This window comes from Cheilinus undulatus, linkage group 16 (genome assembly GCF_018320785.1).
Source record: "Cheilinus undulatus linkage group 16, ASM1832078v1, whole genome shotgun sequence".
Classification (NCBI taxonomy): domain Eukaryota; kingdom Metazoa; phylum Chordata; class Actinopteri; order Labriformes; family Labridae; genus Cheilinus; species Cheilinus undulatus.
Genome location: NC_054880.1, coordinates 9,621,111 through 9,638,825, shown reverse-complemented (window position 1 = coordinate 9,638,825; position 17,715 = coordinate 9,621,111). Strand labels below are relative to the sequence as shown.

The 17,715-nt window shown below is 40.6% G+C and overlaps 2 protein-coding genes across 2 annotated transcripts; both read right to left on the bottom strand.

The window, feature by feature from the left end:
• Positions 1 to 619: 619 nt before the first annotated feature.
• LOC121523516 (C-type lectin domain family 6 member A-like) lies at positions 620 to 7,155 on the bottom strand. The gene is made up of 6 exons (XM_041808433.1): positions 7,095 to 7,155; positions 6,089 to 6,178; positions 3,853 to 4,017; positions 1,903 to 2,027; positions 1,316 to 1,440; positions 620 to 770 (listed from the first exon to the last, which is right to left on the bottom strand). Exons 1-6 carry the CDS (start codon positions 7,153 to 7,155, stop codon positions 620 to 622), a joined length of 717 nt encoding a protein of 238 aa, XP_041664367.1.
• Positions 7,156 to 11,474: 4,319 nt separating this feature from the next.
• LOC121523515 (neuronal pentraxin-2-like) lies at positions 11,475 to 17,478 on the bottom strand. The gene is made up of 4 exons (XM_041808432.1): positions 17,466 to 17,478; positions 17,089 to 17,339; positions 13,737 to 13,916; positions 11,475 to 11,684 (listed from the first exon to the last, which is right to left on the bottom strand). The coding sequence occupies exons 1-4, from the start codon at positions 17,476 to 17,478 to the stop codon at positions 11,475 to 11,477; spliced, it is 654 nt and encodes a 217-aa protein (XP_041664366.1).
• Between the last annotated feature and the right edge of the window lie 237 nt (positions 17,479 to 17,715).

The window sequence follows — 17,715 nt, the reverse complement described above, 5'->3', positions numbered from 1 at the left end:
TATAATCAGTAGATGATAAATGTGGACGTCAGCTCTGGTAAAAGCTAGTAAAAAGGCCTGGTTTAAACAACCTTTTTAATGATTATATTTACATTTTATCTTATATTAATTTATGACAACTCTCAAGTGATTTTAACTGCTTGGCAATACAAGACCAAATGATATAAAGCCTGCACAACAACAAAAACACTATTGTCACATATTATCACAGACATAAAATATTTTAATGATACATGCAAAGCCAAATATATTTAATGAGGATAATGAGCTTAAAGGAACATAATAATTATTTTTTATTTGTTGTAGTTATGTTTCAGAAAAGCTAGATCACTCAGAGGACTGAATATCGATTATCTCTGGGGAAATTTGAGTTGGGATTACTGCAGTTTGTGTAATGCTAAAATATCATAAACAACAACAACAAAAAGTACAAAATTTGACAAACAAGAACAAATACATTTATTTTTTTTCTCATAATTTAAGAATAGAATATAGAACATTTGAAGAATCTACACAGCCTGAAAGCAATAAAAACTGGTGATTTCTGGAAAATAGGACTAATCTTGCATTCCATTGCTTTTTCTTAATTGATAAAGTCTCATCTTGTCACTTATTCATCTCACTGTAAACTAGCTTGTTTCCTCTCACAGATGCTTTTCAGATGACTGGAGCATCTGGAGATGAACCAGCCCATCTTGTAGTTGCCCCCTGGTGTGAGTCGACCACAGAGCTCCCTGTTGTCTGCTTCATCAGGTGCATGTGCCCAAAACCTGTAGGGACACAGGAAGAAAAGGGAAAGAATCATCAGGAAGCCATGAATGCCTTATAAGAATATTTAAAACAGCCTCTCATTGTCTCACAGTGTTCACTCATTATGGAAGAGTTTTAAAAGTGAGAAAATATTATGATCAATATAACACAAACATGCTTATGATAGAGAAACCATTAAAGATGTTGGGTTCAGGAGCAGACTTTACCATTAGGCAGAGATAATCCATTGCCTGGGGCCCCAGACCACCAGGGCCCCCCTTAACCCTTTCTCCTGCATCGACCTGTATCCAGGCCGTGTAGAATTTTAAGGGGTTAATGCACACTCATAAAAAGCGTGAATAAAGTAAACTTCAGAAGATTAAAAGTTTATTTTAAACATTTCAATGATAACAGTGCTTGTGATATTCATGGTCTAAACATTTTCAAACTGTTTAACCAGCAACATGTGCCCAAACTCTGCAGGAAAAGAAATCAGAGTCTGGTGGATCATCCCCTCAGGAAGTCCAGATTGTCCCTATGTAACACCCCCTACCACATCACTCACTGGGGTCCCTCCTCCAGCTCTGTGCCATCACTCCACCTCCAGCCCAATCCACCTCCGCTGCTCCTCAGACCCAGCCAGTACGAGTCCCCCTGGCTCAGACTCTGGGCCTTTTTCCACAGAAACACCTGTGAAACATCAGACGATCATCAGTGAGTATTTAACGTTCCTGCTCCAAACCTCCCACTTCAGACTTCACATGTTCACTGGGAGTAACATTAGACAGACAAACTGTGTACAGTAAAACAGTGAAAGACAAAACCTCAGTCGACCGTGAGCTGAGAGTGCTCCTGCAGACGGCTCCATAATTCATTCAGGTCTTAAATCTATTCTTAACTTCTCTCTGATCGTGTCTGTGTGGCTGATATTTCAGAGACATCTCAAATGTTTACTACTGCACGGATGCAAACAGATCTTCAACACAACTCCAGAAAAGACTAAAATACCAAGAAAACAAGAGACTCCACAATTATGCCATTTTAACTGAATTCAATAATCACACACAGAATCAGTGGAATATGTGTGAAATCAATCAAAATGTTGGAAATGAATACATAAATATGAAATGTGCAGACATAACTGATGTGTACCTGCTCCTCCTCTGTCCTGACTATGACCACAGCGCCCCCCAGTGTCATGCAGCGGTACTGACTGCTGATCCAGTCGGCTCTGTCCTGACTGAACAGGAAACATTTCTGTCCCTGAGGTATCCAACCTGCAGGACAAGGTCTGCATGCTCTCTCTGAGTCAGAGAAGGATTAAAGAAGATAAATATCAGAAAGTTTCTAATTTCAAAATGGCATTTAAAGAAGTAAAGTGTCAAGATAAGGTTAATTATCAACAAGATAAATATTTTCCAGATGAGAAAACATCCTGATGTAAAATGTTCATGACCTTTAATGTATGAATTACAAGAATATCACAGAGTTTTATTTTGTTGAAGGTGTAACTACTTTCTTAAGTAATAAAAAAAAAATTGCACTTTTCAAGCACAGGAACCAGGGTCTACATTATCACTAGCTCTGGGGTAAAAAAAGAAAAAGAAAAAAGAAAAAAGAAATCTACCCCTTCAAAAGTTCCAGCTCAGGGTTAGTCCTTTACACAGAAATGGTTGGGGGGCGGGGCTAACCAATCAGAATTGTTAAGCACTGTAGCCCCAGTCCCCCTAATTCCTGGTCTTTAAAAAAATGCAAAACCATGAGCGGGGAATTTTTAAGGGGTAGATTTTTGACTAAATTTAAACCCTGGTTCCTGCATCCAAAAAGCACACAGTTCTGTAGTTCCTGGGGAGAGTTCCTGTGATTGAAAGGCACAGAGTTCCCCAAAAGGTCTATAGTTCTTGGTGAAAGTTCCTGCAGTAAAACAAAGCACACAGTTCTCCTAAAGGGTCAATACTGCTTCTTGCAGAGTTCCTCAAAATGTCCATAGTTCCTGGGGAAAATTTCTACACGGTTCCCCTAAAGTTCTGTAGTTTCTGAGGAAAGTTTCTGCAATCAAAAAACACAGAATTCCTCAAAATATCCATAAATCCTTGGTTAAGTTTCTCTGCTTGAAAATCACACAGTTCACTAAAGGGCTGTTGTTCCTAAGGGAAGTTCCCGCGGCCAAAAAGCCCAGTTCCTCTAAAGGTCCATAGTTCCTGGGGAAAGTTCCTGCATTCAAAAAGGCACACCATACTTCAAAGGTTCATCGTTCTTGGGAAAGCTGTTGCAGTCAAAACGAACTCAGTTCCTGAATTGGTCAGTAGTGTCTGAGGAAAGTTCCTGCAGTCAAAACGCACACAGATCCCCAGGAAGTCCTAAAAGCCTGGGGAAAGTTCCTGCAGTAAAAAAAAAGTGTACCTTTTTTTTTTTTTTTTTTTTACTTATTCAAGACTTGAATGAGTCTCCGCTAGCTCCTGGTCATTCCCTGCAAAGGCTTTCAATCTTTTTCTTTATGCATCACGTTGCGCACTTTGAATCGAGCTCTTGTCTCTTTCCACTGTCCATTCAATGCATCCATTGTGCAGTGCAACAAAGCATGATCATAAACAATACAAGCTGAATATTCTTAAGAGACTCAATGCTGTATTGATATTTTCAGGTATTTTCTCTGCTGCGCCACACGTCACTGGACTAATTTGCAGAATCTCCGCAGGGTTTTAGCCTGCTGTTGAATTGCAGGCAACCAAGAGGACACAGGAACCATTAAGTTCCTATAAAATGATTCTTTTTGGTCAAAACCCTCATATGTATGTTGGGAGAATGTGCAGACTCCACACAGAAACTTTGACTAAGATTTGAACCAGGAACCTTTGGTACACTGGAGCAGTGTTATCTTCACTGTTACCTGAGTGTGGTTGCACAGCTGACCTCTGTTTGAGCTGTTTGTGTATTTTTGCAGATAAATATGCAAAGCAGAGCTGCAGGACAAACGTTTCCACAAACCTCCTGTTTAATCTGCAGGAGCATGCCGACAGTCAGCACTGACACAACACACCTAACTGATCACACACTCTCCTGTTGTTGTTCTTGTTATTTTACAGAATCCTGCAGCCTCACCCCCTGTGGATGTGTTGCTGACCGGGCAGTACTGGTTCAGAGCTGGATACTGGTCAAACAGGAGGCGATACGACTGGTTCAGCTTCTCCAGTTTGTCTGTCAGATCTCTGAGTTTGCTGTCCTGCAAGGTCGACTGAGTCTGGAATACCAAGGTGAGCTGAAGCACTGTGATATGAAAGACAAATACACACAGCAGAGTGACAGAAATTACACACACAATGTCCAATTGCACATTTCCATGGATACGGGATAATACAGGACGTGACGGGGAGAACACAAAGAAGGCTGACTGAGTAAAAAGAGAAACATAGGAGAGTCTTCAGAGGAAACATGAAGAGTAAATCCTCTCTGCAAACCTTCAAATAAAGACATCCAGTCTAAAATAAAACCTGAATGAGAAGATGTCCTCATTTCTGACAGAATGACAAACCTGGCAGCAGAAAAGAGTTCATTATAGCTTTAAAGCTAATATACTTTTGCACATGATGCTCAAGAACCTTTATATTCACAAATCTCTTGAAAACAACAAAAACCAAAATAGTCTGTAGCCTGTAGAGAAGGATTGTCTGGAAAGCATCTTGTTTGTTTTCCTCCCCATGGTCCATTGAGCTTCATTGTTATCTAAATTATTAAAAAACACATGAATGAGTCACACGGATGCTTTGGCAAAAAATTCTCTGTCATCATAATCTACACACACACACAATCATGCGTCTAAAATCATACACTTATTCCCCGCTCCCTACAGAGGGAGCTGCCTGTAGTGGACGATATAGTACACTCATCAGAACAGTCAAATAAAATACTGAGCAGAAAGCAGGGAAAGAGAGAAAGATGACAATGATGGAGGAGGAGAAGAAAGCAGGGACAAAGAGCAAGATGAGAATGATGGAGGAGGGGGAGAAAGAAGGGACAGAGAGCAAGATGAGGATGATGGAGGAGAAGAAATCAGGGACAGAGACCAAGAAGAGGATGATGATGGAGGAGAAGCAGGAACAGAGAACAAGAGCAAGATGAGGATGATGGAGGAGGAGAAAGCAGGGACACAGAGCAAGATTAGGATAATGCAGGAGAAGGAAAGCAGACAGAGATCAAGATGAGGATGATGGAGAAGAAAGCAGGGAGCAGATAGCAGGGAATTAATGAAGATTAGGAAGCATACAAATTATCATAATGATAAAGATATGGAAAATATAGTGAATTTGCAATAATGACCTTTTTGTAGCGACACACTTATTTTGCTTTTACTCCAAAAATTAATTTCTTTAAAGAGGGTGTCATTGCTATGGAAACAGCACACTGTCTCCTTCAGTTGCAGTGGTGTGAACTGACAGGCTTTCAGAATGTTGCAGAGTGGACCAACACAGGCGGTTGTGGGTTTCAGCTCTTGTTTTGCCGCAAGTCTGTGGTCTGAGAAGGCCTCAAAAGTTATGATACAAACCAAGAAAAAAGGAACTTGTTATGGATAGAAAAGTATGCTATAGGTGCATTAATGCATCTTCTCAAATGAATATTGTATACCAAAGAGCCCTGAGGTGCATTATGACCCTAGCTCATCATTGCATTCTGTATGATTGAGATAGCTGGCTTTCATTCAACTTTTATGGACAAAATTATTTGACTATGTTTATTTATAAGGCCATACTCATGGCTTGTGTCCACAGCTACCATGTTCTGCACTGGCAGTGCTCATTTTCAAAATAAAGTCCAGTTCTTTTTTTACACTCAGAGCTAAAAACGCTGTTGGTGTCAGCTGTTTTTGTCTCACAGCTCCAGAGCTCTCAGTTAAAAACAGTTCAACTACTGGGATACAAAATGGGGTTAGCACTATATAGAGTACTACTGCACATATATAGATTAGGGTGGACACAGCCTTTGGTTTATTTTGACTTAATCCAACCAACACATGTACCCTGGTGCTCCAAATACCTCCTAGGAAACCAAATTTGGATTAATCCACCACTGAAAATAGTCCCAGGCAGCTGCTCTTGGAGCCAAATGTTGATCTAGTGTTGCTCTAACGTTATGAAATTTGGCTCCATTTTTATTTACTCTCTTTACTTCCTTTATTCCTCCTTCTCCTTCTTCACTGTATTGAATTTACCCCACACTTTCACCAGTCTTGGCTTAAAAATCTGTCACTATGACAAGAAAAATGCACATTAGAGACATGCAGCTTTCATAGTTGGACACGATTAAAAAGTCATATGTTGACAAAGTTATTATAAGTACTCACAGCAGAGAGTCAGCAGCAGAGTGACGATGATGAGGAGGAAGCAGAGCAGAGAGAAGTAATGAGCCAGCTGTCTGTAATGACTCACACAGCCTGAGAGACAACAGTAAAGACAACAAAACAATGTTCAAACTTTATACAGCCTGTTACTTCAGACAGAGATAATTCCTTATAGAGTGGAAAATGTACAAAGAGAGGGTCAGATGGATTATCAGATAGGCATGGATATATTTCACATTCACCTGGGAAACCTTCCATTAGAAGTGTTTGGGAATGGCAAAACTTGTGTCAAAAATGTGCGACAAAATTTAGCTTTTCAACAGTACTCGTATCATCTTTTAACTCAAGTTAATAGTTAGCCATCTGAACCGTTAACATTAACTTGGGCTTCCTGATATAATCGCTCTTTTGCATCTGATTCTGCTAGTTGTGTTTTCTCACTCACCTCCGATGACGTCCCAACATCCTGATAGTTTCAGTTTAATTTGCTGAAGTCTTGTTGCTGCACTGTCACAGCGAGGTCTGCAGATCATCAACCATAACTGCAAGATTGTTTCTGCAAAGATGACGGTAATGTTGAGTTCTTTGATTTGAATTTGCTGATTTATCACAGGATAAAATCCAAGGTGTCAGAAAGGGACATCCCTCAGAACTTCAGCAAATGAAACTTAAATATCAGCATGATGGATGTCACTGAGGAGAGGTGGACGCTGTCTAGCACTGTGTTTTGGTCATTCACTGCACAGCAAAAATCAGCCTTTTAAAAAACATAAAATTAATTGGTAATCAGTTAAATTAAACATGCTCCCGTTAATCCCACTTCACCCAGACAATGCATGCAAAAAGTCAAAAAGCACCATAATAAAATACTCAACAAATCCACTTTACACCCTATTCATCGCTTCTGAGTGCAAAACTTATAATTTGATAAATTACTATCATGAGTTAGGAAAGAATTAAGAATAAAAGGACCCTTTAATCACAAACATCTAGCTTTAAAACATCTTACTTCTATCTGTGGATGTTTCCTGTTCTTCTACCAGCAGAGCTGAGCCATTGTTCACTCCCATGGTTTCAACATGTCCTAACATAAAGGCTTTGTTTGAGTAGCAGTAAATGTATAAATGTAATTAAAATTTAGTGAGTGTATTACTTCAGCAGCTACAGAAAAAAAGCCTGGTGTTAGTTTCCCCTGTGGAATAATGTGTCTGATATGAAAATAGGAGCTCCTCTGCTGCTGCATGCAAAGAAGAACTGAGTCTGATAAGCGAAACCTGCTGGAGGGGTTCAGCTGCAACAGTAACATCAACATTTTCTATATCATACTGGGCCCAACACAACAGCCCAAATGAGCCATTCATGATTACTAACCACCATTACACCTCCATTGTACTAAAACTGTTTTTGTTGCAATGAAATGTTGACATAAAAAGTTGTTCCCCTTTTGTGATAGAACAGCCTCCACTCGTCTTGGGCTTTCCACAAGATTGTGGAGTATTGCTGTGGGAATTTTTGCCCAGTCATTGTGTAGAGCATTTATGAGGTTGGATGAGAAGGCCTGGCTTGCAATCTTTGTTCCAGTTCATCCCAAAGGTGCTCACTTGTGTTGAGGTTAGGGCTCTGTGTGGGGCAGTCAAGCTCTTCCACACCAAACTCATCAAACCATGTCTGTGCAGTCCTTTCTTTGTGCACTGGAGCACAGCCATGCTAGAATAGAAAAGAGCCTCCCCACACTGTTGCCTCGAAGTTGGAAGCATAGCATCGTAAAAAATATCTCGGTACGCTGAAATATTAAGACTGGCTTTTACTGGAGATAAGGGGCCTAGCCTAAACCCTTAAAAACAGTCCCATATCTTAATCCCTCCTCCACCAAACTTCAACATTGGCACAGTGCAGTCAGGCAGGCAACCCTCTCCAGGCATCCACCAAACCCATTCCATGAAGCTCCTACTGCACAGTTTTTGTGCTTACATTAATGCCAGTGGAAGTTCTGAACTCTTCAGCTATGGAATCAGCAGAGCATTGGCACTTGACCCTGCTCTGTGATTTTACATGGTATTCTGCTTCGTGGCTGAGTTGCTGTTATTCCTAAACGCTTCCACTTTCTAATAACATTATTTACAGTTGACTGTGGAATATCAAGCAGGGGTGAAATTTCACAAACTGTCTAAATGCAAAGCTGGCATCCTTTCACACCACGCTTGAAGTCACTGAGCTCTTCATAACCACCATTTAGTATAATGCTTGCAAATGGAGTCTGCATTGCTAGTGCTTGATATTGAATAATTACCTCCGCCAAGGAGGTTATGTGATCGGCAGAGTTTGTAAGTTAGTTAGTTAGTTAGTTAGTTTGTTTGTTGTCAGAATGTCAGAAATAGCATAAGGAAAAACTGATTAGATTTTGGGAGTGATGCGGATCACTGTCTGGATCCGGGAATTTTTTACAGGATTCTGTACTACTGGGAGATAGGACTAATGGTGGAGGTCTGCGCTGTTACCACTTTAGGCGGACGTGAGTAACCTCAATCCCAGCAGCCTTTTTTTGGTGTCTTTCTATTCAAAGTTTTGGAGTTTACAGAGTTTAAAAGAAGCACGCCTGGTCGAGGAGACGAGTCAGAGCGTAACAGAGAGAAAGACAGTGAATTGTAGCGAGAATATTCACAATGCTGGGAGGAATAGAGGAATATTCATCCTCTGCCATGACTTCCAGTCATCCAGTGAGACCATGGGTGAGACTGTCAGTGCATCTGTTGGCACCAGCAGGCAATACTTTCACCATGACAGCCCACCCATAGCGAAGCCAATACTTTGTCTCACCATGTTTCCACCCCACCGGGGAAGGAGTAATTGGTGAATGCCATGGTGGGGGACACACGGGGACAGATCCAGGAATTTTTAAAGGATTCTATTGGGAGATAGGGCTAATGGTGGAGGTCTGCATTTCTGTGTGCTTTTCTAGTTAACATGAGTGGCCATATCCTTTTTTCCATATAGTGTTTTTATTTATTTAAATGTAAATAAACCTTATTACTGCCTCACCCATTCAGTGATGGTTATTAACCCCCCCCCCCCCAACACACCTTTCAGAAAATGTGTGCTGAACCAAGCTGTTCTTAGAGTTTCTCCTCATGATGTCATGTGGGGAGTTAGCCCCGCCCCCAGGTTCGGTTGGCCCTCCCTGCTTAGAAGAAAGTTACACCTGCCACAAACATTAAGCCACATCCATCTCCTGAAAGGGGCGGAGTCAGGCAGCTCTGTAACATTTAAAGCCACAGACACACAAAAGAGCTCGTTCTGAGCAGAGCTGAAACAGAGGGGTGTTTTAGACTTGCAAAAACCATAGACTGGAGTGCTTTTTCAGCAAAAAACTTAACAGGCATGTTTTGGGGTCCTCTGAGAACAATATCAACTTGTCTTAAAGGGGTAAAATATGTGACCTTTAAAAATGTAGTGGTCATGTGGCTCTTCCAATAACATTTCCCTGATGCTTTTTTCCCTCTCCATCTTGTTTGGATCGTACATACTAACATAAATATGGGTTATATCAACCATTTGCAAATCATCCTTTTAACTGCTGAATAAAGAATAAAGACGCTGTAGTCTCATTCAAATCATAAAATATTTAAGTATTTTTATTCAAAATCTTGACAAAATTACAAATATTGACAGCTTTAATAGTGCTTCTTTCAAGTTTTACATTTCAGTTTATCGTTTTGGCTTTAACACGAGGGAGGGACTTTTGACCAAACACAATGTCATACTTAAAAGTATTTACAGCCAAGAATAAACTTAAAAAACTATTTAACATTTCATGTACACAAGGCGAGAATAAGCAAGTCTTAAAGCACTAGGTTTTATATCATATTTTACATGTATAATGTTAACATTAATTGTAAAACTACACATTAATGTAGTAGGAGAGGATGTATTCACTGAAGCATGTGTAACAACGTACATTTGGCCCACTATCATGAGAAGCAAAGCTTGGTTTCAGAGTGCTCCGTGTCTCGATGGTACAATGGAGGAAAAATTTGCTGAAATCCACAGTTGTAGTGAGACACCATCCTGATGATACGGTCCTGATGCTGGAGAAATCTATCACCATGGCATCAACACATACCCATTTGTTTTACTCTTGAAACATGCATTTTATATTGAGTTGAATGTGGATAAAAGTTTCATTCAAAGAAGAATTACTCAACATTTGACTCCCAAAGATGTGCTGTAAAAACAAACAGAGTAGTTAAGAATGGCTCAAAAAGTGCTATGTACTTATTTGATTATTTACAGAGTGAGACATCATTACAAATGATTCAGTTAAAAAGATACATATTTAATATACATGTACAAAAACTTCTTTTTTTTACAAAAACATGAAGGTGCATCTACAAACAGAAAGAAGGAGATCAGTAACATCTTTGTTCAACTTTGTATCCTGGGAGCTTGTGCAAGTTTGTTGTGTTAGTGTCGGTGAGTCTGGCTTTCCCATGTGGTTTGAGCTGGCCCGGAAATAGGCAGGATCAGATCAGTTGTTCACAAGTAAATCCTGCTGTAAGCCAGCAGATGCCTGGTGACATATTGAGGGCCTGTTAGCTCTGTATGAAGCAGTCAGGTGGGTCTTTGCATGTGTCATGTTTGACATTGAGCCGTGGCGCTCTTATATAACGGCTGTTTGATATTTGAAGACAGAAGCAAGTCTTTTAAAAGAAGTTTAAAACATCACACTCTGTTCAGCGTTAACAAAAAGGAAATAGATAATCCTTTTTTTCTACAAAAAAGTATGTTGTAGAGTTTTCAATATGAAATACTAGTATAAAACAGTCTGCCAAAATCATAATGTGCAAAATGACATCTGTAGGTGGATCTTTTTTGACCTGCGATGTCTCGCAGCATTATTCCTTCGTTTGCTCAAGCAGATACCCAACAGTCAAGACTGTTTCTACAGTTTTGAGTCATTGAGTTCAGGTTCTCAGGTGGCAGTCCTGTTTCTTTTCACTCTCTCTCTTCCTGTTAAGTTTTTGTTGCTCACAAACCAAACAAGCTAGTGCAAGCGAAGCTGATAGCTACAAGCAACCTTTGGACTTTTTCTGATGGAGTGAAATCCAATTAGGTGTGTTGGCTCTCTCTTAGAACAGCCGAAGCCATGACCACACAGCCCTTAAATCAAAAGCCTGATTCTCTTTGGAGCCGTTAAAGTCGCTCTGCTGAGAGCGTCCAAGGGGAGAAGTGAGGGGGCGTGCGGAAAGACCCAAAAAGCAAAGCTCTGTCCGTGCCTTATCCATGAAAAAAAAACGACCCCCCCCCCCCCCACTTTCTGACAATACTTGATTAGAAAAATGATCAAAAATGTGAGTGTGATGAAGCTGCAGTTCTTTAGGAGCTTCAGTCTTTAGTGGCAGGGGTCAAAATCAAACTCTGCGAGTCCTCCATGGAGCTCCACTAATTCCTCCGACCATGACATGATGTCGCCAGTGAGGTGGTTCCCACAGGTTGCTTCGCCGTAGATCTCGCTGGCCGTCAGGACTCTGGACCAGAACTGGAAATCCGACATTTCTCCCATGAAGGACTGGGTGACGTCAAAACGGCCTCCCATTGTGTCCTGTGAGCAGCAGAAAAGAAAAGGTCAAGATGATAGAAGTTGTACCAACCTATATGAGCATGCTCATTATAAACACGGGAACTAATGGAGGATGCCAGATTAGCAGGGGATGCCTTGATCAAGTTGCATGGTGCTGAAAAAATGAAGAGAATTCAAATGTTTATGAAAACTGCAGTTCCTTCAGAGTCCACTTGAGGCATGCTCTAAAAGTCAAGGAACTCCCATTAACATCCATATAAAATGTTTTGACAGCAGAAATAACGTTTACAGACTGGTTCCACAAACACATTTGATCTGAAGAGCAAGTATTTTTGACTTTCAGAAACTACTGGACCCGTAACTCACTCAATCAAAGAGCCCTCCTTGGATCTGATTTGATAAAGTCAGTGCATGGATTAGCTACATTAGCAATATCCTTCAAAGCCATGCTCAGTTCAGCTTTGAAGCAACCTGAATAAAGTTTGCTAACATGTCAATGTTGGGGTCATATCTTTTTCCTGTCCTTTCTTCCCTACTATCCCAAGTTTTGGTCAGGTCCTGGCATGGCTGTACCAAGTCCAAAACAAAATTAGCTAATAGTTAAGCAGACCAGCTCATGTTATTAATTCCAAAAAAATGAGAGACTATGTCCATGTTATACAGCCCATAGTCTGTATTTTTTGGTTCCTTAATGCACGTGTTATATCACAGCTCAACTCCTGTGTCCTTCATTGACTCAGAAATCCCCCTCTTTATTCAATGTTTTAGTAAAGCTGGCCACACACTGCATGATTTAAGCCCAACTTTAGGCCAGATTTGCTTCCTCTAAAGACCATAGAGGTGTGCCCAGATTCAAATCTTGTTTGATGTTTATGATTCTAGGTTTGGCTGCCTCCGATGAAATACCCACAACAACCAATGAGAGTGAGCATACCAGGTGGCAAACTTCAGGCCTGCCTGCAAAGTTGAATGGGCCCCTGACAAACCCAGAGAATGGGCCCTCCTGAATGTGATTTAGTGATGATGTCAGCACGTGTTTGTGGATCAGTAGCACTGGTGCTGGCATTGTGGCTAGCAGTTACCTCATTTTGGAGCTGAAAAGAGTGTCAAACTATTGGTGGGTTCTGATGTAGAAATTACATATTCGTGCTACTTTGAAATCTTTTCACCACTTTTTCCACTTGTTAATGCCACTTTTTTTTAAACAATTTTTGCAACTTTTTGCCCACCTGTGCCACATTTAACCCATTTTGCCATTTTTAATCATTGTCTTGCCATTCTTTGCCCAATTGTGCCACATTTTTACAACTTTTAAACAATTTCTTTTGCTTATTTTCAGAGTTTTTAGATCTTTTGGTTCATTATAGTTGTCTCAGTTTGTTCTTCTTTATTTCAAAGCTTGATTATTGCTGCCCTCTCCCCATCCCTGGGCTGTGCCCATGAAGAATCCTTGGTAGCCTACATGCCTAAACTTACGTACTTACATGACTGTACATCTATATATTTTATTAGAGTTTTTCTTTGACATGTAGATTCTGGTTGTTTTCATGTGACACTGACGCATTAATTTTTGTTACTGTGGGAGTTTAAAAAGCTTCTTTTCCTATGATAATGTGTTAATGTCTCAAGATCCTTTAAAAAACATAAATTTATTGAATCAGGGAAACATGAATGCACATTCTCCCAAGGCTTCTGTTAAGTTTAGCTTTTGAAATATACTTCCTTTTTTTATGTCTTTGTTCAGATTTTTCCACCATCCAAGGTCGACTGCAACATTTTTCATTCGATTAAATTTAGTTCTGAAGGTTTTTGAAAATCTGGGTCATGATCCTCATTAGGGGGATGGTGATGGACCCTGAGGCTAGACCAGTTGAGAACTACTGGTTTAAGTGTGAAAACTGTCTAGTGTGTGGCCAGCTTTACTCTCTCACTTTCTAAAGTAGCTATCTCTAACATAAAAAACTGCATGATCCCTTTAGAGAAGCCCATGTTTGTCGTGCTTATACATATTTTGCTCATACTCAGTTCCTGGACTTCCTGGGTCTGTGTCAGAGAGCATACTGTATGCATTACCTGTTCCTGGCCCAGGATGAGGATCCCTCCTGGTTTGATTGAGTGCCAAGCTGACAGGTTTTGCCCTGAGCCTTTCTTTACCCCGTCCTGGTAGGCCTCCCAGACACCATCGCGTGTTGACCACGTCACGCACACATGATGCCACTTTCCGTCCGTCATGGTTATGGGCAATGTCACCGCCTAGAGACACAGGTAGATGATGACAGACACAAGCACTGATGAAGGTCTCAGTCAAAGCAAACAAAGAACAGCTTTAATACATTTATGAAGAAATGACTGACATTTGCATACTTCTTGAGCAGTCATTTGCTGATGATTCAGAAAGCATTATATTAAATTTTGCACTGACAAACAACTACCCTTCTGTTATATGTATATTTGGTTGATTTCTTACTTTACCTCAAACATTTTAAACCATTTTTAAAGTCAGAGAAATTCTTAATCTTTGTAGTGGTAATGAAATGGAATGGCAATTTGCCATTCAAATCTCCCTTAGACATTTTGCAAAACCTTATAACCTCACTTTTAATGCAAGAACCAAGCTAACCAGATACCTTAATACTCATGACTATGAATTATTTGATTTGACACAAAAACAGCATTTGAAAAGGGAGAAAATCTCAAAGGTGCAAGACTCTATATATTCTTTTATAAGGTTGAAGGACATGTATGCCAGAATTTGTCATGATTGATTTGATAGTTTTTCAAACTTCCAAACCATTTATGCTTTCTTTTTTATGCTGTTCTTTATTGTAGTGTTAAAATTTTAAATTATGATGTAATACATCATAGCTTTGGTGTACCGTTGTCATCAATAGTCAACAGTCTTCATTTGTGGGCAAAGAAGATATTTCTTAACCTGGCACGCCAGATGGATTTATTTCACACAGCCATCCGGAAAACCACTCATACACTCTGTCACATCTGTATGGGTCAATCAGAGCAACAAAACGCGTGACGTAGCTGCCACCGAGCTGTGCCTCTACCAAAGGAGTAAACTCCATAGAGAACTGCATAACGCCTCAAAGCATGGTGACTGTAGACATGTCAGTACATGACTTTTGTCGTTTTTGACAAGAAAACAACTCACTGCTGTTCTTTGAAGATTTATTTTTGGCCTTTTTGCCTTTATTAGATAGGACAGTGGATGGAATTGGAAATGGGGAGGAGGGTGGGGAGAGACATGCAGGGGGTGGTGCCATGGGCCGGATTCGAACCCGGGTCACCTGTGTACATGGTGCGTGCCTTGACCACTCGACTACCGGCGCGCCCCCTTTGTTCTTCTTTTAATGAAGAAATGTCATAAAGTTCTGATAAAACTGGTGCTTTAGCAACATCAACGCTAATGTCTTCCGCCATAATTGCACGGGCCTCTTGTTGCTGCTTGCTTATGTCTTGACTCTGCCGCGCCCGAAAGTCCTGCCCCTTGATGCTGAGTGGTCCTGTCATTTTCTAACCGGGCCCACACGGTTCAGATGAGAGCTTTGCAAGATGGATTCGTCAGTGAGAAACACGGAAATGGGCGTATTCATCTGCTTTGCAAGGTTAGATATTTCTGCGTTTACCGGAGACCCCACCAATGAGAGACGTCGCTGTGACACTCTAGGATTGTGGGTATTGTAGTATTTTTAGCCAAGATCGCGACTTCACTGTTAAAGAGGCTGATATCTTAAAATCTTTTTTTTTTTTTTCCATGCAGAGCTTATTCTATTATTTTACACTCAGGTAAGTAACCCATGACAATTAGGCTAACATGCACATCCACTATGGAGAAGATTATTGGGAATTTCATTTCTGGAACCACACAGTTGAGCTCTACTTCCAGGACGAGTAAATATCAGGCCCCCTGCTCAGTGCACCCACCTCCACTGCTCACTTCTTGATTGGAATTGAGGACTCTGATCAATATGAACAATACTTGATATAGACAGCACTAGATGTTTTTAACAAAAAGTAAATCATTGTTTCTGTTTCAGAGATGATTTTTTTTAAAGAGGGAGAAAAGCTGTTAAATGTGCACTTCCTAGGTTGCTCTGCAAGAAATCCCAGACTGTTTCACAGGTAGCCAGCTTTCTATGTGAAATTCATCAATGAAACCAAAACGTTGGGTTCATTTAACTTAAGTTGATTTATTTATCAGGTGATTTGATAGGGGCCAATAACAAAAGAACTGTTGAGCCAGAGTTAGCTGAGCTAATTTACATACATGGCCCCTGGGAAAGATGATGCACTTCACCCTACCCCTCCATTCTAACAAGAATCAGGACATCCTACCCCAAAATGTAGATATAGGGCTAAATGACTAGGGGCAAAGGATGGATTGGGACTGAGCCTTAGCCATACATACATTCATTATTACTGATGCAGTTGAAGTCACCTTGACCAGTCTACCTTTGCTCTAATACTGTGGAAACAGAAGCCCAAACTTTACCTCACAACTCTGGAGACATTAACACAGCTTCAATTTTACGTGAGCTTAGTCACAGAAACAAGGCCTCTTCTTTTTCCTTCCCCCGTTAGGCAACAGTTACAAAATACATACTCCTAATACACAGATGATAATCAATGAGATCTGTTTCTCCTCATAAACTGCAGAGAATTAATGAACTCAGTCTGCGTTCTGACATTTTTTTATCTGGGTCATTGATCTGTTTGACGACTGCCAAGTGTGCTACTTGGACAAAAGAAGCCATCTTACCTCAAGGTGATGTTGCTACTACAGACAATTAGGCTAATCAATTACAATAATCAGATTCATTGCTTTGTTGGTTTGATGTTGAGCAGACTGCTCTCAGTACTGGGACACTGAAAGGAACTATCTGTTTCCGGTCTTACGTCTGGGCATCAGCCTTTCAGAGAATTAGAGATTAGGAGGCTAATACACCGACTGACGTAAAAAGTCATTCATACCCAGGCAATTATGATGTTCAAAACATATCTTTCAAAGCAAGAAATTATATTATTATTTGAATACGTACTGTAGTAAACAGTTCAAATGTTTCTTAAAGCTTCTGATGAGCAGACAAACTGTTCTGGAGCCATGGCCTACTTTCAAGGTCTAAACGGATATTTGAGAACTGCATTGTTGCCCACTGTGACCAGTCTATTAAAGCTTAGAGAAGCTGCTTTTTAACAGCAAAATCCCCCAAAAAGAGCTTCATAGAGAGTGCCAAGTCTTTAATCCTCCAATATAAAGTAGAGCCAGTGTTTTCAGTACAAGATCCAGCAGGGATGAACACACAAAGAGGAGCAATGTGTCAACTTAAGAGCCCAAGTTGGAAAAGCTTCAGCAGTAAGCATAGACGTGTATTTCTGAGTTGCCCTGCTCATCAGGTTTCTGCGTTGCTCTTACCTTGTCGTTGATCAGCAGCTCCATTGGGTTGCTGCCCCATTCGATTAACACCAGCTCATTGGCTTGTCCAGGTACAGCGTATGATATGGGAGTACCAAGGCCGGGTCCTGCTCCAGCCTTCATCCACAGGCAGATGGTCAGGGCAAAGATCTCGTTGATCACTGATCGCTTCATCCTGGCATACATGTAGTTGGTTCTCATGGGGAAGTCCAGCAGGAAGGCAGTGGGATTTTTTAGCTTCTTGTGGTTTCCTTGTGAGATAGAGTATAGATTCAGGTTATTAACATTCAGAGCGCTACAGCAGTTTGACTGACAGGGGGTTGTTAATTTAGGTTTAGCAGTGATTGACAATCAATGGTGATCAATGCAGGCCATACCCTTGTAGACCATGCCTTTAGTTTGAACCATGCAAGGAAAAATGATACTGGCTTGTCAAAGGAAGACTTCTGATGTCCAGTACAGAGAGTTATGGATTGTTTTAGTCCATAATACTCAGCATGCTTACATGCCAAGTCAAGCTGTGGTCATAGCTCTGTTAAAGTCTTTGCATACTGAGTCTGTCATTAGGGCCAGAGCACCACCCTCGAAGGGAGGACGCTATTGAAGTTGAAGGAATTCTTCTTACTG